The following is a 24,685-nucleotide window of genomic DNA, read 5'->3' as shown; positions in this document are numbered from 1 at the left end:
TCAAAACAGCCGGATAAAGCAGCATAAATCTTGCTTTTCTGTTTACCAATGTTGTGCAGAGCGGGTGAAATCGGCGTCTTGTTCTTGCACTCCTGCTGAATAATCTTGGAAGATTTTTATCTGGGCTCCGTCGTATCTCAGAGTGTCCCTTTTCAATCGAAAGCCCCTCATAATTTCTTCTTTGTGCAAGTAGTTGTGCACTTTAATTATCACCAGTCTAGGTCTTTGTTGCCCTTATTGCCAACGGCCCAGCCTGTGGGCCCTTTCTATACACAGTTCTCCATAACTGTCTGACAATGCCAACTCTTTTTTAAGCCACTGTTCCAGCAGGTGCCCCAGTGATTTCTCGGGGATTGCTTCTTGCAGGCTGACAATTCGCAAGTTGCATCTCCGTGCTCTGTTCTCCATGTCTTCGATCTTATCTTGCTGTGCCTTGAGTTGATCCATCATCCGGGTGACATCTTGGGCACTCTGCGCCCTGGTATCTTCCAAGACTGAGATTCTGCTTTCTGCCTCTCCCAGTCGCTTCACTGTATCTGCCATAGTAGCTTCCAGGCTGCTCATTTGGCGTTCTAGTAGATCAAATCTTGGGTTAAGTGCGGCACTTACTGCCATGGTGATCTGAGTCAACTGTTTATCAGAGAAGTCACCAAGCTTTTCAAGCTTCCCTTCTGCCATTTGGGCCCCTGTAGGTGGTGGTTTTTTTTCCCCTTTATCGTACTTAGTGCCACTTCGGGTTGTACCAGCAGACTTAGGTCTCAGATATTGCTCCATACAGCACGTGTTTCACCCTTTATTGGGCTGAGCGCGCCAACCTTGTGGTGCGAGCACCCTTGTCTGGGAGTGGTGAGTGAGCAGAATATCCCGTTACCAATGAGCGTTGCTGCGTCGCTTCCTATAGTGGTCTGGCTGCTGCAAGCTGGGTAACAATCTCCCAATTGCATTTAATGTTGGCAAGTCTGTGCAGTAATATTGGTAATGGCACAGTTCCTCCCCCTGGCAACTGTTATCTTAGTTGTAAAGTTCAATGGAACTGCTGTGGCAGACTTTCTTAGGTTACATGAGCCACCAGTGCAGCACCTGTTTCTTCTCTATTGTGGGCTTAAGTTCACCTCTCCCCCGATTATGGGGATTGTTGCAGAACAGTCTAACTCTTTCGTCGGGGCGGGGGAGGGGAAGAAGGGAGGTGTTGTCAGCTGTGTAGCTCCCGCTGCTATCACCCCTTCAAGCACTCTTAAACCCAGCTCCGGATGATATCCGCCGCCCACCGCTTACCCACGTTGCTGCCTCCCTTCTGCCCGTTCCGTTGTTCCTCCGGCCGCCATTTTTGGATCGCGGCACATGCGGTGTGATTACCTTCAACTGTGGCGCTGTGGGGCGCGTCGGAAGAACCCAGAAGGTATCTTCTTGTCCTCGGGAGCTTCGGGCAGCGCTGGGTTGTTGTGGAGGGGGGGGGGGGGGGGGTCTAGCGGGCGGGAGATGGGAGTCCCTCGCACGGTGTGGCGGAGCTCTCTAAATGGCGGCCATCTTCCCGCCCGGCTCCACCGGAAGTCCGTATCCTGAATCTTATTCCAGCACTGCCTGCCAAGCCAAGTCCGTTCCAGCATCCGGTTCCTGCCTAGCCAAGTCCGTTCCAGAATTCAGTTCCAGCCAAGCCAAGTCCGTTCCAGCATCTGATTCCAGCCAAGCCAAGCTTGTTAGTCCAGTCCTGATTGGGGGATTTTGCCTCCTACTGCCGCCCGACAACAATAGGCCAAGGGCTCATGTTGTTTCAGAATCCGTGACTGTTTGTTTAAAGACTTGGACCGTGACATAAATAAATGAATACAATTTGCATCCACCTTCTCAGCTTTGCCGTCTCTTGATGGATGCACAGGTAGGTATGTCTTGACTCAAGATTGGGGGAGCTCATCTAGACCAGTGGTTCTCATACCTGTCCTGGGGGACCACCAGCCAGTCGGCTTTCAGGATATCCCCAATAAATATGCATAATAAAACCATTAACGCTGGGTTAATCACAAATAGCAAAAAATAAAACAATAAGTACATAAATAAAAAATAAATAATTTAATAAGTGAAGTGTGCTCAGAAACCATGTCTACATAAGTGAAACGCACTCACACACTGTTCCAATCATTGCATACTACAGTAGCTGAACACTGTTAATCCATTAGCAAAAAGTCCAATTATCTTAAAATCTTCCTCCAAATGCACAGTTGGAGCCAGTGCAAAGTACATGTCTAGAACAAAATAAAGTGCAACTCTCAATTCCTTACTGAAGGTAACAGGCATGCAAATCTGTCTCTCTTTTATAGGGAGCTGGACATTAACTCGACAGCAGATATTCAGGCACAACTTTATAACATTTTGTCCACAGACAATTTTGAGGGTATTAAATCCCATAAAGAATGTAAGGTTTTGTACAATGAGCATCCGACTGTTCCTTACATTTATTTTATTCCAAATCCATGGATAACCCACCTGGGCGACCAATTGTGTCTCCTAGGGGGTCCATTTTAGAACCCCTATCATGTTATCTGGATTCTAGGAGAGCCACCAATATTGTAGAAGTACCGTATAATAATACTACTACTTATCATTTCTATAGCGCTACTAGACGTACGCAGCGCTGTACACTTGAACATGAAGAGACATGAGCTTACAATCTAATTAGGACAAACAGGACAAACAAGAGATAAGGGAATATTAAAGTGAGGATGATAAAATAAGGATTCTGAACAAGTGAATAAGGGTTAGGAGTTAAAAGCAGCCATCAAAAAGGTGGGCTTTTAGCTTAGATTTGAAGACGGCCAGATAATAATAACAAACAAATGACTGACTCATGCACGGGATTAAGGGGCCACAGGGGCTTTTGGCACTACACATATTGCAAGTATTCTTTAGAAATAAATCAGTTTTGTCAGCTTACTCATGGCTTCACATTTCAGTTACAGTCCAGTACCTCTTGCGACATGTCGCAGGTGATATATACGATCATATGTCCTTGTACTAAAATTTACATTGGTCATACTATACGGAAATTGAAGTTTAGAACTGCTCAACATCTCAGCAGCAAGAGGAGCAAAGCCCATCAGTCTGAATGATTACATGTTCAACTATATCGGGGTGGCAATGTAGAGTGGGTTTTGCGTGCTAAAGAGCAGCATTTCATATTTCAATGGAATATGGTGCAGCCTCATGGTCTGAATCATGAAATTGAATGGCTCTCTCCCATTTGAAGTTTGAATCCAACTATTATCCAATAAGAATTCACTTTTATGTATGATATATGCAGGGGATGTCCCCCTTAAAAAGCACAGCGTTTTTGAGCAGTTACCTTAGAGCGGACCAGAGTGTGCTCACAACGCAGGTGACCGCGCAAGAAATTTAGAATTGTGTATAAAGTTAATGGTACTATAATGGAAGACAGATTTTTGCAAAATATTTTGATACTGCTTAGATGTGATTACTTTGTTTTTGGTTACAAATATGATATTCATCTCCCTGAAGAACTGTTAATGGGAAACATAGCTGGTGTCGGAGATCTGGAGATATTGAAGAGCTGACTGATTTTAATCTCTATGGGAGAAACAATGGCGCTCAACCTTCCATCATAATATTGTTGATTGGTAAATGCTGAGTGAACCGATTTTTGTTTACTTTTTATATTGTTACATATATTGGGAAAGGTTTTTACGGATATTTCCCACTTTTTCAAATATTTTTGTGTTAACACATTCATTAAGGATATTCTGAAAACCTGACTGGCTGGTGATCCCACAAAACAGGTTTGTGAACTACTGATCTAGACAACCAGATATGAGTCAACTCTAAAGTATCAAGTAACATTTTTAGTTGATATACTGCTAATCCAAAACATTTTTACTGAAGCAGTTTACAATGCAAGGACAAAGAAAACAAGGATGTAGAGGCTAGGACCCTGCCTATATGGCTACAAACAGAGCTTGGCAAACAGCCTCCTGCAATTCGTAATTCAGATAATGCTTCAAGCAGCATGAACTTTTGTCTCAAGATTTGCCAAGGCCTGCATTCAGTAGGATGGTGCCTGTGACCCATTTGGCTGATGCAAGCAGTGGGCAATCATTGTATCATGGACTTGTTCAGAGATAAGAACTTAAGTATTGCCATACTGGGACAGACAGAAGGTCCATCAAGCCAACAGTGGTCAAACCATGTCACAAGTACCTGGCAAAATCCTCAAAAAAGTACAATACATTTTATGCTGCTTATCCTAGAAATAAGCAGTGGATTTTTTGAACCCCGCCAAGCCAACTGCTGTTGCCACACTCTGGCAACAAATTCCAGAGTTTAATTACACGTTGAGTGAAGAAAATGTTTCTCCGATTCATTTTAAATTTACTTCTTTGTAGCTTCATTGCATGCTCCCTAATCCTAGAATTTTTGGAAAGAGTACACAAGCGATTCACATCTACCAGTTCCACTACATTTTTATTTTATAGACCTCTATCATATCTCCCCTCAGCCATCTTTTCTCCAAGCTGAAGAGCCCTAGACGCTTTAGCCTTTCCTCCTCCTAGGGAAGTCGTCCCATCCTCTTTATTATTTTCGTCACCCTTCTCTGTACCTTTTCTAATTCCACTATAACTTTTTTGAGATGTTGCGACCAGAACTGAACACAATATTTGAGGTGCGGTTGCACCATGGAGCGATAAAAGGGTATTATAACATCCTCATTTTTGTTTTCCATTCCTTTCCTAATAATACCTAACATTCTATTTGCTTTCTTAGCTGTGGCAGCAAACTGAGCAGAGGGTTTCAACATATCGGTGATGCCTAGATCCCTTTCCTAGTTGGTGACTCATAACGTGGAATCTTGCATTACGTAGCTATAATTCAGGTTCCTCTTTCCCACGTGCATCACTTTGCACTTGCTCATATTAAACGTCATCTGCCATTTAGATGCCCAGTCTCATAAGGTCCACTTGTAATTTTTCACAATCCTCTTGCGATTTAACAACACTGAATAACTTTGTGTATTTAGTAAATTTAATAACCTCACTAGTTACTCCCATCTCTAGGTCATTTATAAATATGTTAAAAAGCAGTGGTCCCCAGAACAGACCCCTGGGAACCCCACTATCTACCCTTCTCCATTGAGAATACTGACCCTTTAACCCTACTCTCTGTTTTCTATCTTTTAACCAGTTTTTAATCCACAATAGGACACTACCTACTATCTCATGGTTCTCCAATTTCTTCTAGAGTCTTTCATGAGGTACTTTGTCAAACGCCTTTTGAAAATCCAGATACACAATATCAAACCGGCTCGCCTTTATCCACGTTTCTTCATCCCTTCAAAGAAATGTAACAGATTGATGAGGCACGATTTCCCTTCACTAAATCCAAGTTGGCTTTGTCTCATTAATCCATGCTTTTGAATATGCTCTCCAATTTTATTCTTTATAATAGTCTCTACCATTTTGCTCAGCACCAACATCAGGCTCACCGGTCTATAATTTCCTGGATCCCCTCTGAAACCTTTTTTAAATATCGGCGTTACATTGGCCACCCTCCAATCTTCCAGTAACATATTCGATTTTAAAGATAAATGACCTATTACTAACAATAGTTCCACTAGTTCACTTTTCTATTCTCTAGGTACTCTGGGATGAACACCATCCAGTCCAGGAGATTTACTGCTCTTCAAGTTGTCAAATTGCCCCTTTACATCCTCCAGGTTTATAGACATTTCATTCAGTTTCTCCGACTTGTTAGCTTTGAATACCATTTCTGGCACCGGTAGCTCTCCCAAATCTTCCTCGGTGAACACCGAAGCAAAGACTTCATTTAATCTCTTCGCTATGGCTTTGTCTTCCCTGATCGCCCCTTTTACCCCTCGGTGATCTAGCAGTCCAACAGATTCTTTTGCCGGCCTCCTGCTTTTAATATACCTAAAAAAATTTTTACTATGTGTTTTTGCCTCCAATGCTTTGCATTTGACTTGACATTCCTTATGCTGTTCCTTATTATTTGCAGTTGGTTCCTTCTTCCATTTTCTTAAGGATTTTCTTTTAGCTCTAATAGCCTCCTTCACCTCACTTTTTAACCATGCCGGCTGTCATTTAGTCTTCCATCCTCCTTTTTTAATACGCAGAATATATTTGGCCTGGGCTTCCAGGATGGTGTTTTTGTACAGAATCCAAGCCTGATGTAAATTTTTAACCCTCAAAGCCGTTCCTCTTTTTTTCACCATTCTTCTCAATTTATCATAGTCTCCTTTTTAAAAAAAGGTTAACGGATTTCCTGCATATACTTACTCCAAAGCTAATATCAAATCTGATCATATTATGATCACTGTTATTAAGCGGCCCCATCACCATTATCTCCCGCACCAGATCATGCGCTACACTAAGGACTAGGTCTAGAATTTTTCCTTCTCTCGTTGGCTCCTCTACCAGCTGCTCCATAAAGCAGACTTTGGTTTCGTCAAGGAATTTTATCTCCCTAGCGTGCCCTGATTTTATATTTACTCAGTCAATATCGGGGTAATTGAAATCACCCATTATTATTGTGTTGCCCAGTTTGTTTGCATCCCTAATTTCCTTTAACATTTCTACATCCGTCTGTTCATCCTGGCCAGGCGGATGGTAGTACACTCCTATCACTATCCTTTTCCCCTTTACACATGGAATTTCAATCCATAGGGATTCCAAGATGTGTTTTGTTTCCTGCAGAATTTTTAATCTATTTGATTTAAGGCTCTCCTTAACCAAGGTTGCCAGCTGGGAAAAATTTTCCCAGCCCAAAACCAGCCGTAAACCTGCCCAAAAACCGCCTGCAGCCAACCCCCACCTCCCGCGTCACCTAACCCTGCCCCCCGCGTCACTAACCCCGCCCCTGACGTCAACCCGCCCCTGAAAGGCGAATTGGACCAATAGAAGCCCCGGAAAAGCTTCTATTGGACCAAATTGGACCAATAGAAGCCCCGGCAGCGGGAAAATCGGCCAATCGGCGACCGCGAAAACCCACCCAATCCCGCACCACGGCTGCTCGAAAACCCGCCCAAATCCCCGCAACCCACGCGATTCGAAATTCCCCGCAGCCGTTTCCAAAAAGCCGCCCAATTAACCCTGGCAAGTTTGTCCTTAACATACAATGCTACCCCTCCACCAATTCGATCCACCCTATCACTAAGATATAATTTGTACCCCGGAACGACAGTGTCCCACTGGTTATCCTCCTTCCACAAGGTCTCAGAGATGCCTATTATATCTAATTTTTCATTTAGTGCAATATATTCTAACTCTCCCATCTTATTTCTTAGGCTTCTGGCATTCGCACATAGACATTTCAAACTGTGTTTGTTGTTCCTATTTACATCATGCTCAGTACTTGACAGTATTAATTTGCAATCTCTTGTCTGATTTTTATTTAAGGACACCTGATCTACTACGGTTTCTTTTGCAACCTCACTATCGGGATACCCTATTTTCCCTGTTTTGGTGATATCTTTGAAGGATACCTTGTCCCGAACCATGCGCTTTTGAGCGACTGTTGGCCTTCCCCCAGTTTCTAGTTTAATATCTAAATTTAATAAGAAGTATCAAATGCTGAAGAATAACATGAGAAAGAAAATTAAATAGTACAAACCAGTAAAAAAAAAAAATAAAAAAATTAAAAAAAAAAATATATATATATATATATATTTGATGTCTAAGCCTCTATAGATGCCTGCAGCCAGTCAGCCTCCTTCTTTCTCATCTTTCCCACTTGCCTGCAGCCCATCTGCCCCTCTCTCCTTCTCACATCCCACCTACCCCTCTCTCTCACACACATTTCTTTCCCCCTCCCCTCCAACCCTTAGAGCTTGTTGATTTTGCTGTTTCATGGGATTGGCCTGATTGTTTGTGTGTGGATGGGGTGCGGTTGGTTGTTTGGAAAGAAATGAAGTTGTTGGGGGTAGTGTTTGTAGAATCAGGTTACGAAGGTCATTCCACTTTCTTTTATGCAGCTCAATATGTTGTTTAGATTGAAGCCTATGTTGTCACTAAGTGACTTTCAGGATGTATTAGAGTATGGCTCTTTCTAGATTGGATTACTGCAATGTTCTGTACTTCGGGCTGTTTAGTGTGAGGTGCAGGGCTTTGCAGTTGGTTCAAAATGCAGCGGCTAGATTTGTAGCTGGGATTCCTAGGTCTGAACTAGAGAATGACATGGAGACATGGACGGAGAAATGCTGGAACCAGGATGGAAAAAGAGGTGTTGGACACAGGAAGAGAGATGCAGGCACCTGGAGAAGCCCTGACCTGGACAACCTAGTGAGAGTTGGGGGCTTGTGGGTGGGGAGGCTTAGCCTCCCCAAGCCTCTTATATCAAGGAGCTATGGACTGAAGCTTGCTTGGGCTTTTGGAAGGAGGACCAAATCAAAAAGGTATCGAATTATATGCCCAGAACTCAAGGACCTCAACTGGATCCTAGCTAAAGCTTGCTCAATCAGGCTTGTGGATGGAGGACTAATTCCAATCAGATATTTGAAACTCAAGGACATGATCTGGATTCAAGTGTCTTTTGGTGAAGTTTATCACTCAGTTGAGGCTCTGCAAGAAGCCTCTGGGCCTGCCTAATCCAAATCAGATTGAAACAGCCAAGTGCACTTTGATTCCTTCCTTGTGAAGGAATGCCACAGCTACAACCAATACCTTGATACAGGATGGAGAGACTGTGGCCAGGACAAACAGGAAGGCTCTGAACTGAAAGTGCTTCCTTAGGACCCAACATTGCAAGAAGAGGTTGTGGGTGTCCCAAATGGAAATGTGGAAGCACACTTCTCTGAGATCAAGAGATGCCAGAAAATCCCTGGGACATACCACCATAATAAATGAAAAGTCTCTGAAATGCAGAGTCTGGAAAGGAAGGACCCCCTAGGAGTAGCCTAGTGGTTACTGCAGTGGACTTTGATCCTGGGGAACTGAGTTCGATTCCCACTGCAGCTCCTTGTGACTCTGGGCAAGTCACTTAACCCTCCATTGCCCCTGGTACAAAAGAAGTACCTGAATATATGTAAACCGCTTTGAATGTAGTTGCAAAAACCTCAGAAAGGCGGTATATCAAGTCCCATTTCCCTTTCCCAATGACTTCCTTTTGAGAACCAGAATTGGTGGAAAAGTCCCCCCTTTCTTGGAGACGACAAAATAAATTAAATTATGGCCCTGTCCACACTCTTGTGCAGCACTGGCTCAATGACTCCCAGAACAAGCAAGCAACACAAGATCTCCCTTACGGTGAGCTGCTTGGATTCTGCATCACAGGGGGACACAGAAAAGATGTCACATGAACTGAAGTGCAAACCCAGTTGAATCACCTCTAGGACCCATCAATCAGAGGTAATGAGAGTCCATTGCTGGTGAAACAGGTGAAGCCTGCCTCCCACTAATTTCAAAGCAGAAGGAATCCACTGAATCTCATTGGGGGTTTTTGGTCCATTCTGGTTGGGTTGAGGAGGGGAAGGAACCTGAACTTACCTAGCCTTCTTGCCCCCTGAATGGGTTGGCCTTTCTGCAAACCTAAAAAGGCATGAAAGGAATTCTTCTTACTGGAACGGAGACAACCCCAGTCTCTAGGCCATATCCTTCCTGCAGATAACCTTAGAGGAACGTACCCTGTCTACTGCGAGTCACTGAGGCCTGGCTTCCCTCAGGTCCTTAACATTAACAATCTATTCTATATCCTTGACAAAGAGCAGATGCCCATGGAAATGAGTCTTCTAAAGTGAACTACAGAGACAGTATTAGCTGACCAATTTCTATCAGCCACCGTGCCTAAGGCCAGAGAGTGTAAACTGATGTGATTGAGACTATAAAATACATCTATTACAAAGGCTGTTTTTGAGTCCAGTAAAGTCACATGCAGCAACAGGAGCTGTTGGACCCAATGTAGAACCACCCAGGTCACGTTACCCACAGACAGTTGTCTGTAACCCAAATGCTGAGGAGACAGAAAGCAGCTAAAGAAGAAACTTGAACTTACAGTTGTGGGCTTCCTTAAAGGCCGTATGGTACTCCACCGGAATGGTGGTGGTCTTGGTGCCCATCACCAGAGTGCCAACCTCAGGGACCTAGAACAATCTCTCCAAGATGAAGGGGTATAAAGCCTTTTCATCAATCTCATCCCTTTCAGAAACAGGTCTAGATCCTCCTAATCCACCAGCACCAACTTTACGGGGGCCCCTTCAGGTCTTTCAAAATAAGATCCTCTTCTGAGGCAGACTCTGCCACTGCTGGGAGAACTGCAAAATCCACCAACACATGTTCTATGTGAAACAACTTCTCTACCAGGTAAACTGATTTCTTATCAGGAATTACCTTTCCAAATTCTGGAAGGGAACCCATAAAAAGGATGGGGAACCCTGGACAGGCCAGAAGCTGGTAGGGAGTCCTCCAGAGAGACTTCAAACGAGAGCCAAGGACCACAAACCAATGCACAGGTTGTCTGGCCCAAACACTGAGAAACAACAACAAAAGAAACGGCAACACCAGTCTATCTCACCAGCTGCTGAAAGCAGAGAAATACTGGAATTGTCTTGGCTGCACCACCTGTTATACTGATGATGGCATTGTAATCTTCAAGTTTCTGCATCCATCTGCTAGTATTGGGACATAACCCATAGTTCTGGACTGGTCTGGCAGGACAATAAGGAAACAAATTTTACATTTATTTTTCTGAATACACAGGGAAAAGCCTTATAACATTTACACAGTATATGTAAGCTCTGTCGAGCAGAGACGGTCTCTTCAAGTTCAAGTGTATAGCGCTACGTACATCTAGTAGCACTTTAGAAATGATAAGTAGTAGAATATGAAAGTTTTAAAATAGCAGAAGAGAATTAGCCAAAAGAAGTTCAAAAATATTTGCTTTGAAAACAAAGGGGCCATATTTTCTAAGGGGTGTGCTGGGAGTGTGGAGGTAGAGAGGAGTATATGCTCTCTGGGAGGGGGGGGGGGGGGGGGTCCGGGTACATTGGGCGGGACTGGATGGCTCATACAGGTCTTTATCTGATATCATGTTGCCATGGAATAAAAAATCAGGTTGTAATTTTGGGCTTTATAAACAGTCAAACTGCAGCCAAGAGAAACAAGAGAAATGAGTATGTTTTGCTCCATGCCCTGAAACCCAAGGTCTCAGTGAGAATAGGGTGGTAGAGAGGTTCCCTTGAGCCAGAGAAAGGATTGCTGCTCTCTGGCCACCCATGAGATTTCAAACACGGTGCATACAGAATTTTAGGATTCCTTACCTGTGAAGGACTACTGGCTTCTCCACTGGGTGACCCAGGAGGTCCTGAATACAATCCCACTGTAAACATAGTTAAAGAATGATCAGAATAAATTGATATACAAGGAAAAGTTTCAAAATACTTTTTATCTATTGTGTTGCAACAGTCTTATAAATTAAAAAAAAAGGAGAAGCTTCCACTTCCAAATAAAACATATAATAGTAGCAGACTGCAAGGAAAACCAGCTGAAAAGGGACCTGAAAAATTTAACAGTCTGCTTCTGCCCTCCTACTCCAAACCAAAATGCCAATTTCAAATTCAATCAATATTATTATTGCAAATAAATTTTGCTTTCATTGTGCTGTAACAGAAGGCTTTTTATTTGGAAAAGGTCAAACTGCCTAGTTGAACTGAAAATAAATTGCAGACCTACATAGGATTCTTTTCTTGAACAGTAGGGACTACTTCTGGAAAGCATCAATTTTGCATTAGAACAGCCAGTGAATATCGCTGCTTTGTTACTTGCTAGCAAAAAATAAAACTAAATTTTCACAAGACAAGCATTCAAGGAATTTACAAAAACACATTTTTTTTTATTATTACCATCCTATATAATAATTTGCACCTTCAACGTTCTACATCTGGATGCCTGGGTTCGTAACATCCATAACCAATCACTGCCCCGCCCTCGCGTCAAAACGTAATGACGTCAGAGGGCAGAACAGTGAGAGGGAAGGGAAGCCAGCACCAACCAGCCAGCCAGCCAGAGAACGTTCAGGTACAAATCGAGGGGATGGGAGAATCGTCCCCCTCCCCCCATGGGCTCCAGACCCCTCTCTCCTCCGAGTGCTAGCCTGACCTGCGCTGCCCGCCCTCTTCTCCCAGTCCTTTGCCTGCTCCTCGCCTTCCTGCATGCCGCCCAGAATTTAAAAGTTCTTACCTCGGGGTCCAGTGGCAGCAGTGAAAGGCGAGCAGGCTCGGCGCTTCAGCCTGCCTTCCCTTCTCTCTCAGCTCTGCTTCTGGTCCCGCCCTCATTTCCTGTTTCCGCAAGGGCGGGACCAGAGGCAGAGCCGAGAAAGAAGGGAAGGCAGGCTGAAGCGCCGAGCCTACTCGTCTTTCACTGCTACCGCCGGACACTGAGGTAAGAACTTTTAAATTCTGGGCGGTACACAGGAAGGCGATGGCCAAGCGGAAAACTGGGAGGGCGGCCAGCGCAGATCGGGCTAGCACGCAAAGGAGAAGAGGCCTGGAACTCTGAGAAGGAGGAGGGCCTGGAACTCGGAGGAGAGGGAGGGCGGGGGCCTGGAACTCGGAGGAGAGAGAGAGGGGGGCGAGCCTGGAACTCGAAGGAGAGGGAGGGGAGCCTGGAACTCGGAGGAGAGGGGGCGGGAGGGGGCCAGGCTAGAACTTGGAGGAGAGGGGGCCTGGAATGTGGAGGAGAGGGGGGGGGCTGGAACTCAGATGAGAGGGGGGACGGGAGGGGGCCAGGCTGGAACTCGGAGGGTAGGGGGGCCTGGAACTCGGAGGAGGGGGAGGAGAGGGGGCCAGGAACTCGGAGGAGAGGGAGGGAGGGGGCCTGGAACTCAGATGAGGGGGGAGGGAGGGGGCCAAGCTGGAACTCGGAGGATAACCTTGCTAGCGCCGGTTTCATTTGTGTGAGAAATGGGCCTTTTTTTACTGTTCAGTTCCCTATCAAGGGTTATAAGGGTTCCAGTGGTACAAAATGGATGTTTCTAGGAGCAGCAGAAACAGGAGCACTGTACTCAAAATAAGATTGCTAAAAATGTATTGTGCAGTTAAGCAAACACTTACAGCAGAATGAAGTAGTCAGCATTTCACTGTGAAATATTGTATGGGTCTCAGTGAAAACTGCCCTGCTGCAATTTTAAAAAGCTTTTATTTTTAAAATCCCTTTTCTTTGGGGGGGGGGGGGGGGGGGGGGGTGATATTACAAACTCCTGAAGTGGGAGAGGCTGCTCTGGACACAGCAGCTGATTTAATTATTTTGGGTCCTATTCACAAAAGGCCTAATATGCAAAGCAATTTAAGCAGGCAGGAAAGGCTACTGCCCACTTAAATCGCACTTAGTGGGCTAGCCACTGATATTCAGCAGCGCTTAACCAGGCAGTGCCATTGAATACTGGCAATAAACAGCCATTCCAAATCAGGGCAGGAGAGAGGCGTTCTGGGGGGCGGAGTCAGGAATTATAGAAGCATCAACAATATTCAGTGAAAGTAAAGAATTTTTTTATGCTGATGACTGGAACTACCCTGAAAATCCTAACACTATAAGCATTGCCAGGTTCCAGTGAATCTGCTAAGGTAGTGGCAAAATGTTTGTCAACAGAATTCTTTCCCAGATTTGGCTTTCCTTCTAGGATACACTTGGACAATGGGACACACTTTCGTAACTCTGTTTTACAGGCGCTAACTGAAAGGCTACATGACAAACATCACTGTGTAAGCATGTATAGGCCCAAGGCAAATGGCCTGGTGGAGTGCACCAATGGCATCCTGAAAACAACCCTAAGAAAAATCCTGATGGAGACTCCCCATCTAAATTGGTTGCAGGCTTTACCCCAGCCCTTTTTCCCCTCAGAAACAGATGTCTAAGGCAGTCAGACTTGACACCTCACCAGATAATCACTGGATGTGATATACAGGGTCCATGCACACCTTTTCCTGTCTCCTCTGCTGGTGACATTTCTCTTTATTTCTTTGTTTTGCATGTGGCAAGGGATCTCATCCATCTGTGGAAGGAACACTCTTCTATGACACGCAGCACAACAGAGCACGAAGGTTCCCACCCAATTCTCAGATACTCAGCCGGTGATTTTGTCTACTTAAAGAACCACCATCCGGTGTCATGGGCAGAGCCAAGATACAAATGCCCTTTCAAGATCATAGCCTCCATACCCTTTGCAGTTCAGATTCAGAGCTTGCGGAGCTACTGTTAGTGATATGTCGGGGGAAAATGGTAGAGGCTATTATAAAAAACAAAATTACAGAGCACATCCGAGGACATGGATTACTGAGACCAAGTCAGCATGGCTTTGGTGTGGGGAAATCTTGCCTGACCAATTTACTTCAATTCTTTGAAGGAGTAAACAAACATGTGGACAAAGGGGAGCTGGTTGATATCGTGTATCTGGATTTTCAAAAGGCATTTGACAAGGTACTTCATGAAAGGCTACAGAGGAAATTGGAGGGTCATGGGATAGGAGGAAATGGCCTATTGTGGATTAAAAACTGGTTGAAGGATAGGAAACAGAGAGTGGGGTTAAATGGGCAGTATTCACAATGGAGAAAGGTAGTTAGTGGGGTTCCTCAGGGGTCTGTGCTAGGACCGCTGCTTTTTAATATATTTATAAATGATTTAGAGATGGGAGTAACTAGCGAGGTAATTAAAATTTGCTGATGACACAAACTTATTCAAAGTCGTTAACTCGCGACAGGATTGTGAAAAATTACAGAAGGACCTTACAAGACTGGGAGACTGGGCGGCTAAATAGCAGATGACGTTTAATGTGAGCAAATGCAAGGTGATGCATATGGGAAAAAAGAACCCAAATTATAGCTATGTCATGCAAGGTTCCACATTAGGAGTTATGGACCAAGAAAGGGATCTGGGTATCGTCGTTCATAATATACTGAAACCTTCTGCTCAGTGTGCTGCTGTGGCTATGAAAGCGAATAGAATGTTGGGTATTATTAGGAAAGGTATGGAAAACTGGTGTGAGGATGTTATAATGCCGTTGTATCGCTCCATGGTGCGACCGCACCTTGAGTATTGTGTTCAATTCTGGTCGTTGCATCTCTAGAAATATATAGTAGAATTGGAAAAGGTGCAGCGAAGGGCGACTACAATGATAGCGGGGATGGGAAGACTTCCCTATGAAGAAAGACTAAGGAGGCTAAGGCTTTTCAGCTTGGAGAAGAGACGGCTGAGGGGAGATATGATAGAGGTATATAAAATAACTAGGAAAAAATGCCCGTTTCTGAGCGCAATGAAACGGGCGCTAGCAAGGGGCCCCCTCCCTCCGAGCTACTTGCCTTGTTGGGGGTTGGCGTTGGCCTCGCGTTTTGGCCCTCCGAGTGTTATAGCTCCGCCCTCGACGTCATGACGTTTTGACGCGAGGGCGGTGCAGACCCTCCCTCCATCCCTCCGAGCTATTTGCGTTGTTCGGGGTTTGCGTTCGCCTCGCGTTTCGGCCCTCCGAGTGTTATAGCTCCGCCCTCGACGTCATGACGTTTTGACGCGAGGGCGGTGCAGACACTCCAGGGCACACCAGATATCTCGGGCGCCTCAACTTCCGTAGAGGCTTCAGAACGTTGGGGTTGCCTTTTATATAGAGAGATGAGTGGAGTGGAACAGGTGGATGTGAAGCATCTGTTCACGCTTTCCAAAAATACTAGGACTAGGGGGCATGCAATGAAACTACAGTGTAGTAAATTTAAAAGAAATCGAAGAAAATGTTTTCTTCACCCAACGCATAATTACACTCTGCAATTCGTTGCCGGAGAACGTGGTGAAGGCGGTTAGCTTAGCAGAGTTTAAAAAGGGGTTAGACGGTTTCTTAAAGGACAAGTCCATAAACCACTACTAAATGGACTTGGGAAAAATCCACAATTCCAGGAATAACGTATAGAATGTTTGTATGTTTGGGAAGCTCGCCAGTTGCCCTTGGCCTGGATTGGCCGCTGTCGTGGACAGAATGCTGGGCTCGATGGACTCTTGGTCTTTTCCCAGTATGGCATTACTTATGTACTACCTCACTCATGATAAGTTTTGGACATTTACACCAAATACTTTATATGACCCACCAGATACAATCTGTATAAGTGAACGTTTCTGACATTATGTAGGTAATACAATCAGTACATACTAATGGTCTCTCTCCTGAATACATATTAGTTGTGTGCAAAACATAAAAGGTTTCTCTTCTGAATGCCATACTAAGTACATTAGCTACATGGTTTCTGTCTCTTATCAACATTTTAGTACATTAACCACAAGCAAAGTGTAACTTTGCCATACTCAGTATAGGATTGTGGTCTCTCTCTCCAAAGTATACTTTTCCTTAAGATTATTTTACCTGGATAATATCTTTGTCCCACCTGCTCTCTATCTGTCTCTCAGCCCCACATGCTACACCTGGACTTTTGGACACTCACTGGTCTTGCACTTTTTTTTTGTTTGGGGGGGGGGGTGGTATGTTTGCTTTGATTACTGTATTACTTCTATTGCAGAAAATACAAACCATCTTCTACCCTGTTATGTATTCTCACTTTTGTCTTTGTTTTCTCGCTATCTTCTCTTTCTGTCTCTTTGTTCTTGCATTGCCCCCTTTTTCTCTCCACCTTTTGTAAAATAACCTATATGTCCAGTACTTGGCCAGTTCTGCTAGCCTATCAGATCTTTCTGATTGTGTGGTATGTGTTCCTATAGAACCTAGCTCTGGCCTAGCCATTACACGTAAGGCCATCCCCCTTTCCCCTAGTCAGATCACTGGCAATCTGACTTGCTTTCCCTCTAACTATATTTCCCCTATCTATACTCAGTGGCACAAACTATATTTCCCCTATCTACACTCAGTGCCACAATGGTGAGGTAGATGGACGTGCTCAGTTGTGGTCTTCCTTTAATTGATAAGGAAGGCAAAGAGTGACTTTGAAAAAAGATTGCGTTGGAAGGCAAAAAAAAATATAGTAAAATTATTTTTAGGTACATTAAAAGCAAGAAGCCAGCTGGACCGCTAAATGACAGAAGGGTAAAAGGGGCAATCAGGGAAGACAAAGCCTAAGGCAGTCAGACGACACCTCACCAGATAATCACTGGACGTGATATGCAGGGTCCATGCACACCTTTTCCTGTCTCCTCTGCTGGTGACATTTCTCTTTATTTCTTTGATTTGCAGGTGGCAAGGGATCTCATCCATCAGTGGACAGAACACTCTTCTACAACACCCAGCACCACAGAGCACGAAGGTTCCCACGCAATTCTTAGATACTCAGCTGGTGACTTTGTCTACTTAAAGAATCACCATCCGGTGTCATGGGCAGAGCCAAGATACAAATGCCCTTTCAAGATCATAGCCTCTATACCCTTTACAGTTCAGATTCAGAGTTCAGATACCTGGCATCATATTTCTACAGTAAAACCCAGCGGAGAGATTAAATGAATTCTTTGCTTCGATCCTCACTGAGGAAGATTTGGGAGAGATACCGGTGCCAGAAATGGTATTCAAAGCTAACAAGTCAGAAAAACTGAATGAAATCTCTATAAACCTGGAGGATGTAATGGGGCAATTTGACAACTTGAAGAGTAGCAAATCTCCTGAACCAGATGGTATTCAGACCTGAGTACTGATAGAATTAAAAAATGAACTTGCGGAACTATTGTTAATAATATAGTAGATGACGGCAGAAAAAGACCTGCATGGTCCATCCAGTCTGCCCAAGACAAACTCATATGTGTATACCTTACCTTGAATTTGTACCTGTCCTTTTCAGGGCACAGACCATATAAGTCTGCCCAGCAGTATTTCCCGCCTCCCATCACCAGCTCTGGTACAGACAGTATAAGTCTGCCCTCCCCTATCCTCGCCTCCTAACCACCACCCCCTCTTCCCCCCAACTGCTCCGCCACCCAATTTCAGCTAAGCTTCTGAGGTTCCATTCCTTCTGCACAGGATTCCTCTATGCATATCTCACGCATGTTTGAACTCCGTTACCGTTTTCATCTCCACCACCTCCCGCGGGAGGGCATTCCAAGCGTCCACCACCCTCTCCGTGAAAAAATACTTCCTGATATCTTTCCTGAGTCTGCCCCCCTTCAATCTCATTTCATGTCCTCTCGTTCTACCGCCTTCCCATCTCCGGAAAAGATTCGTTTGCGGATTAATACCTTTCAAATATTTGAACGTCTGTATCATATCACCCCTGTTCCTCCTTTCCTCCAGGGTGTACATGTTCAGGTCAGCAAGCCTCTCTTCATACGTCTTGGAACGTAAATCCCATACCATCCTCGTAGCTTTTCTTTGCACCGCTTCCATTTTTTTAACATCCTTCGCAAGATACGGCCTCCAAAACTGAACACAATACTCCAGGTGGGGCCTCACCAACGTCTTATACAGGGGCATTAAAACCTCCTTTCTTCTGCTGGTCACTCCTCTCTCTATACAGCCTAGCAATCTTCTAGCTACTGCCACCGCCTTGTCGCACTGTTTCGTCGCCTTCAGGTCCTCAGATACTATCACCCCAAGATCTCTCTCCCCGTCCGTGCCTATCAGACTCTACCCGCCTAACACATACGTCTCCCTTGGATTTCTACTCCCCAAGTGCATCACTTTGCATTTCTTCGCCATAAGATATGCACTTAGCAGTCTCATATTGACTTTTATATAAAAGAAGCGACTATACCTCTCTCTCACCCCCTTACCCCAGACATACAAACTTACTTACAGGTAGAGCCAACATACAACTTAACATCCATCCATCATCCTTCACCCCATTTATCCCTGCCCCCATCCCCATTCTCCCCATCAATCTTGTAATGGTTGGGAGTTCTGGGAATTCAAAATCTCTAAAAGTCTTTGCCAGAGAGTAGCATAGTGTCTCTTATTCACATTGAAGACCCAGGTATAAAACATACTCTCGTATTTGGCCACTTCAGTTACTCTTGATACCCAACAGGCTCCTCAGATGTCCAGAACTGCAAAATCGTTTCTTTAACCACCAGTGTTATCATGTAGATAAATCTCCTCTGAGGCTGCGATAGACCCTGAGAGAGTAGGAGAGACTGTTCACTCAACAGAAATTTAGCATAAGACCACTCCAGTGTGAATTGAAAAACCTGGTTGAGCACAGAAAAGACTTTATTCCAAATATCTAATTTGGGGCATTCTATAAAAGTATGCAGGAGAGTTCCAGGACCAGTGTGACACCTCGGGCACTGAGCAGAGTCCCACATCTTCAGTTGGGCCCCCTTTGCTCTCGATATATAAAGCTCTATGTATAATTTTATATTGTGTCTCTTGCAGATCCATTTCGTGTAAGGTGGCAAAGAGCATGTAAAATTGGGAGTATGAGTATTCAGTGTCCAGATCCTCATTCCATCTCTGCATGACTCAACCTAGGGTTCCCCCTGGAATTGTAAGTTTTAATATTTTATACCAAGTAGCCAGCCTATTTTCACTAACTGGCATGCTCTGAATTGCTGAATCAGTTGCCCCGTATGTCCCCTTCACTCCATACTTCGTCTTGACCTGATGCCAATAGTGACTGGCTTGTAGGTAAGGTAACATATGACCAGTAGGTAAGCTCTATTTCTCTTTTGCCTGAGAAAAAGAGATGAAAAGATCTGTGTTTGGCATAAGAATGTATCCTAAACTAGTGCAGCCCATCCTCGCCCATGTGCAACATACTGATGGACCCATGCCAGCCGGAAAGTCCATATTGTTGTCACATCCCTCGCTCTCTCAGTCTGTTCCTCCCCTGGAAGCGAGCCCCGGGGAGAGGATCCCGCGGTCATGGACGACGTACCTGGTCCCTGCCCCGGTGGCCGGCTATCTCGGTCTCGGGACGGGCATGGCCGGGCTCCTTCGCAGCGATGGCCGGCCTTTCCGAGATCGCGGCTAAAGGCCGGGATCCATTGGGGCGATGGCCGGCCTTTCCGAGGCGGTGTCCGAAGGCTGGCCTTCATGACCCCCATCGCCGGCTATGGAGTCCGCGCTCATACAGGCAGGGAAGATGGCGCCGGGATGCGGGGGTCGGCGTCTTCTCCGCATCCTGAGCGCGGGAGCCAGAATTCCGCCCTGGAGGATCCAGATTGGGACGATGGAACTGAGGCTCCACCTGAGGGCCGGGGTTGGACCAATCAGAGTGATTCCTTGAGCGATGACGTTCGACGTGGCCGCCCCTGTCAGCTGGGTCTCAGCTGCTGATAGCTGACAGTATTTAAAGAGCAGGTTCTCTGCAGGACGTTGCTTCGGCTTCTGTTTCCAGAGGTTCCAGCCTTCTTGTGGGATTGCTTGAATTTTGTAGTTAGCTCCCTGACTTTCCCGTGTGACCATTTGCCTGTTCCTGGACTATTCTATTTACCACTTGCCTTGACCATTTGCCTGCCTGCAGTTCGGGGTGCTGGTCCTGTGGTGCCAGGTCAGTCCATCAACCCCCCGGTTCTGGAAGTCACGCTGGACGCCTGCAGCTAGGGGCTCAACCCCCGGTGAACGGTGGTCGCTGCGGGTGAAGACTAGGGGTTGCTCGGCTGTCCTCGGGGAACGACTGGGGTTATCCATTCGCTCCCCTGCGGGACCCAAGGGCTCACTAGGTCATCAGATGAGACAACTGTCTACAAAATGTAGAAAGGGAGAGGCATCCGGACTACGTTGCTGGCGTCGCCTCCACCAACACCAGGCTGCGCGAAATGGTGCCAAAAAACTTAGCTGCAAGTTATATTGTGTGCACCTGAAGGTGTAAGCAAAAGGTTTATAAAGGAATATGGAGCACACCAGCCCTCCAGCCATCCCTGAGAAGTAAAGTGGGACACTCCCTTTATTCTCTCAAAAACAATCCTCATGAATGCTGCCACACTGTACAATTACAAATCCGGAAAATTGAGTCCTCCCAGGACTTTATCAAGAACCAATTTGGAATACCCTATGCGCACTCCCTGAAGTCTCCATATAAAGGAACCTAGTATAGATCGAAACAATCACTCATACTTACTTTTGATCCATATTGGGATAGTTTGCAGAAGGTATAGCAATTTAGGTAGTAGTACCATTTTGGTCAAAGCTATTCTTCCGAACAAAGAGATCGGAAGGTCCTTCCAATGCAAACAGAGCTGTCTGATTTTATCTATCGGATCCAAGATATTGCACCTATACATCATGGCCTCAATGGTACTGAGAAAAATCCCCAGATAGCGCATGGGACTTTTCACCGGATGGATAGGGTCAGAAATCTTGAATTCAGAGGCTCCCCCCCCCCCCCGAGGAAGAAGTTCCGATTTGTTGCAATTAACTCGTAAGCCGGATATGGCTCCAAAGTCCCAAACTATAGCCAGTGCTGTCAGAAGAGGTGTCGGGGCATCTCTAAGGTAAAGCAGTATGTTGTCCGCAAAGAGGTTAACGCGGATTTCTTTCTTTCCCACTTGAAGGCCTTTTATTCTGATCACTTTGGCGAATTTTATCTGCTAGGGGCTCAATAGCTAATAAGAACAATATAGGGGACAAAGGGCACCCCTGTCTCGTAGCAGATCAAAACTCTCTGTCAATTTGTTATTGATCAACAACTGTGCTTGTGGTCAGGTATAAAGGGCCACGATCCAATCTATAATTCTGCCCTGGAGCCCATACCTCTCCAAAACCCAGAATAAGTATTGCCATGATATGCTATCAAACGCTTTCTCCATATCCAAACCTGCAATGGCCTCCAGTCCTCCTTTCCCCCCATATGTGTATATAGCCACCAATGCGCGTATGAGGTTCTCGTGAATAATGGAGGGTAAAAAGGCATTCATGTGACGAGCCAGAATGGAAGCTAAGAGTTTGATATTTTGATTAAGGAAAGATATGGGGCGATAGGATCCCACTTGCGAAAGATCTTTCCCTGGCTTAGGCAACAGTACAATATGAGCCAAATTTAGATGCTGGCCTGCACCATCCTGACCCATTTCGTTATACACATCACTCAGATGCTGTGCTATTATGTTGGATAGAATGCGATAATATTCAGGCCCGAACCCATCAGGGCTAGGGGCTTTTGTTAGTTTTAATGATTTAATGCCTAATCTGATTTATTTTGGTGAGATTGGCCGGTTTAGTTCCTGTACCTGGTCGTCAGTGAGGTATGGCATGGCCAAGTCACGGAAAAACTTAGCTCTCATTTCTTTGTTTAGATCCCTTTCCCGATATAGGGAACTATAATATTGGACAAACTGGGCCATAATCTGTGGTTCTGTGTTATATTGCTGCACCGACCCATCTCTAATGGACATAACAACTTGTCTCTTCCTGTATGGTCTTTATCAAATTAGCCAGGAGTTTTCCCGCCCTACCTCCCCAGCGAAATAACTTATATCGCTGATGAAATATATTCTTCTCAGCCCGGCTGCTCAGTAAGAGATCTGCCTTCTGACCTCTAGCAGACTTTGTTTCAAAACCTCATCTAGGTGGAAAATATGTTGCCTACAGAGCTTTTGGTCAGTGGCGTACCTAGGGTAGTTGACACCCGGGGCTGGTCATTTTTTAACACCCCCCTCCAAAATCCAGTACTAGGCATACCGAGAATACAAAACACTCAGGACCTATAGAGCAATTCTAGCATACCATAAGCAGTAATTTCTACAAGTCACACAAGGAAATGGAAAGCATCTTAAACACTACAGTGAGCACTAGAACATCAATTCACCTATTGTAAAATGAAACCAGACAGAATAGTACAGATTGTCGATCCTGCACAGTCAATGCCAACTGAAAGCCATGTCTTTTTCACAAACACACCCTAATCCACTATAGAATAAGTAATCAAATTTAGACAAAAATTAAACTGAACCCGGAGGGGAGGAAGTGACGTCACGAACCTGAATGGCTGCCTAGGTTCATAGCTCCGACACACACCTCTTTATTTAAGCTAAAATAGCTAACCCCAGCCCGAGTACTTGCTTTAACAATACTTCGGTTCAGCTCCGGAGCTGTGAGGAATCCTTCGAGAGGATTGCGGGCGAGTATGGCGACGACTAGAAGGGAGAGCGAGCGTCCGTCGGACAGGGCAACGGGAAGGACCTCGCGGTGCCATGTGCTTTCATCCGCGCCTGCTTCTCACTCGGACTCAGATTCGGCCCCATCCTTGCCCGACACTGGCAAAGCCTCAGCTAAACGAGGGCTGTCTAAGGATCTTGCTAAGTTCCTTGTGGAAATCCGCGAGGAGATCAAAGCCTCCAAGGAGGAAATCCTTCAAAAGATGGACGTTTTGAGCGTGGACTTCCGAGAGATGGGAGGCTGCCTGGAAGATTTAGAAGTGCGGGTAGACGAGCAGGCTGAGAAGCTGACTGAGACGGAGGAGCGATTGGCGAATGTGCTTATCTCATATGCGGAACTACAATTTAAAGTGGATGACCTGGAAAACCGCGGGCGAAGAAGTAATGCGGTTTCGGAGGGTCCCAGAGGCGGGAGACAAGGAGGACATCAGTGTGATCGTTAAGGTGCTCTGTGGCAAGCTGATAGACACGGATGATTTGGCTATTGAACGAGCCCATAGAGCACTAGGAAAACGACAGGATAACAGACCTCGAGATATTGTAGTCTGTTTCTCCACATTTGCGTTCAAGGAAAAGGTGCTACAGAAGGCGCGACAAGTACAATATATTGACTATAATGATGCCCAAGTCAAGGTATTCCAGGACTTGTCGGCGCATACGCTATCCCTGAGGCGAGAGATGAAGCCTGCATTAGATGTCTTGGTGAAAAACAAAATCCCATATTGTTGGGCGTTTCCATTTGCCCTATGTTTTACAGTGGGTGGGCGCATGCATCGGATCCGGGCACTTGCTGAAGTCTGGAAGATTCTACATAGTGAGGGATTGGTGACAACAGAAGGCCCACTGGTGGAGCTGGCCACAGCAACGCAAGCTAAGCTGCAGAAGTGGAAGCGGATACCGGGCAAGACCAAGACCCCAAGGACTGACACTTGAATAAACTGTATGATATTCAGTGGGTTTCTATTTTAAAGATTGGTAGCTGGATATCTTTCCCCGTTATGTAAGAGGGAGTTGCTGATATTATGTTTTAGTTCTTACTTCAAAAGTTCTTGCTGAGCTGGCTGAGTTTGATGCACTGTGAGTATGTGTGCGGGTTATGTGTGAAGGGTAGGGGGGAGTATTGATTGGTGGGAGGGGGGATAATGATGAATAGGGGGGTGGGCGTGGGCTGGTCTTGGGTAGTTAGATTGGGTCTGTGGGCACTTTCTCTGTACTCCTAGGAGGGGTCACTGGCCCTCTCTAGTGGATAAACGGGGGGGGGGGGAGGGGTATAGTTGGGGTGGGATGGAGGGAAGAGGGGGGGGATGAGTCTGCCCAGGGTATGAATGTGATAATGTGGTCAGGGGACGGGAGAGGGATGGTTGGGGTGAGGGGTAGCGAAGAGGGTTGGGAGGGTTGGGGGCATTGGGAGGGCTTGAGTATCACTCTTAATATGTCAGAAGTGAGTGGCATTCAGATTATGTCCAATGGCAGCTTTTAAAGTGCCTACATACAATGTAAAAGGGCTTAATTCTCCATATAAACGTCATTCCCTCCAGCGTGAATTGCGCTTGATGCACCCACAGGTGGTCTTTTTGCAAGAAACTCACTTGTTGAAAAAACATGAGGGTCTATTGACTTCTAGAATGTACCTGGGGGTTTATTGTGCTTCTGATGTAAAAGGAACTAAG

At 45.4% G+C, this 24,685-nt stretch overlaps 1 protein-coding gene across 4 annotated transcripts in view; it reads right to left on the bottom strand.

Moving 5' to 3' along the window:
• The window catches only part of C5H16orf70 (chromosome 5 C16orf70 homolog), a 1,028,424-nt gene that overhangs the window by 107,667 nt on the left and 896,072 nt on the right, over nt 1-24,685 (bottom strand). For all 4 annotated transcript variants that reach the window (XM_030203715.1, XM_030203714.1, XM_030203713.1 and 1 more), the window contains one exon: nt 11,273-11,331. In XM_030203715.1, coding sequence (XP_030059575.1) covers nt 11,273-11,331 — 59 coding nt within the window. The remainder of the gene's footprint in view (nt 1-11,272; nt 11,332-24,685) is intronic.

This window comes from Microcaecilia unicolor, chromosome 5 (assembly GCF_901765095.1).
Source record: "Microcaecilia unicolor chromosome 5, aMicUni1.1, whole genome shotgun sequence".
NCBI classification, from domain to species: Eukaryota; Metazoa; Chordata; class Amphibia; order Gymnophiona; family Siphonopidae; genus Microcaecilia; species Microcaecilia unicolor.
Note: the sequence above shows the minus strand (reverse complement) of the source record. Positions and strands in the feature narration are given on the sequence as shown.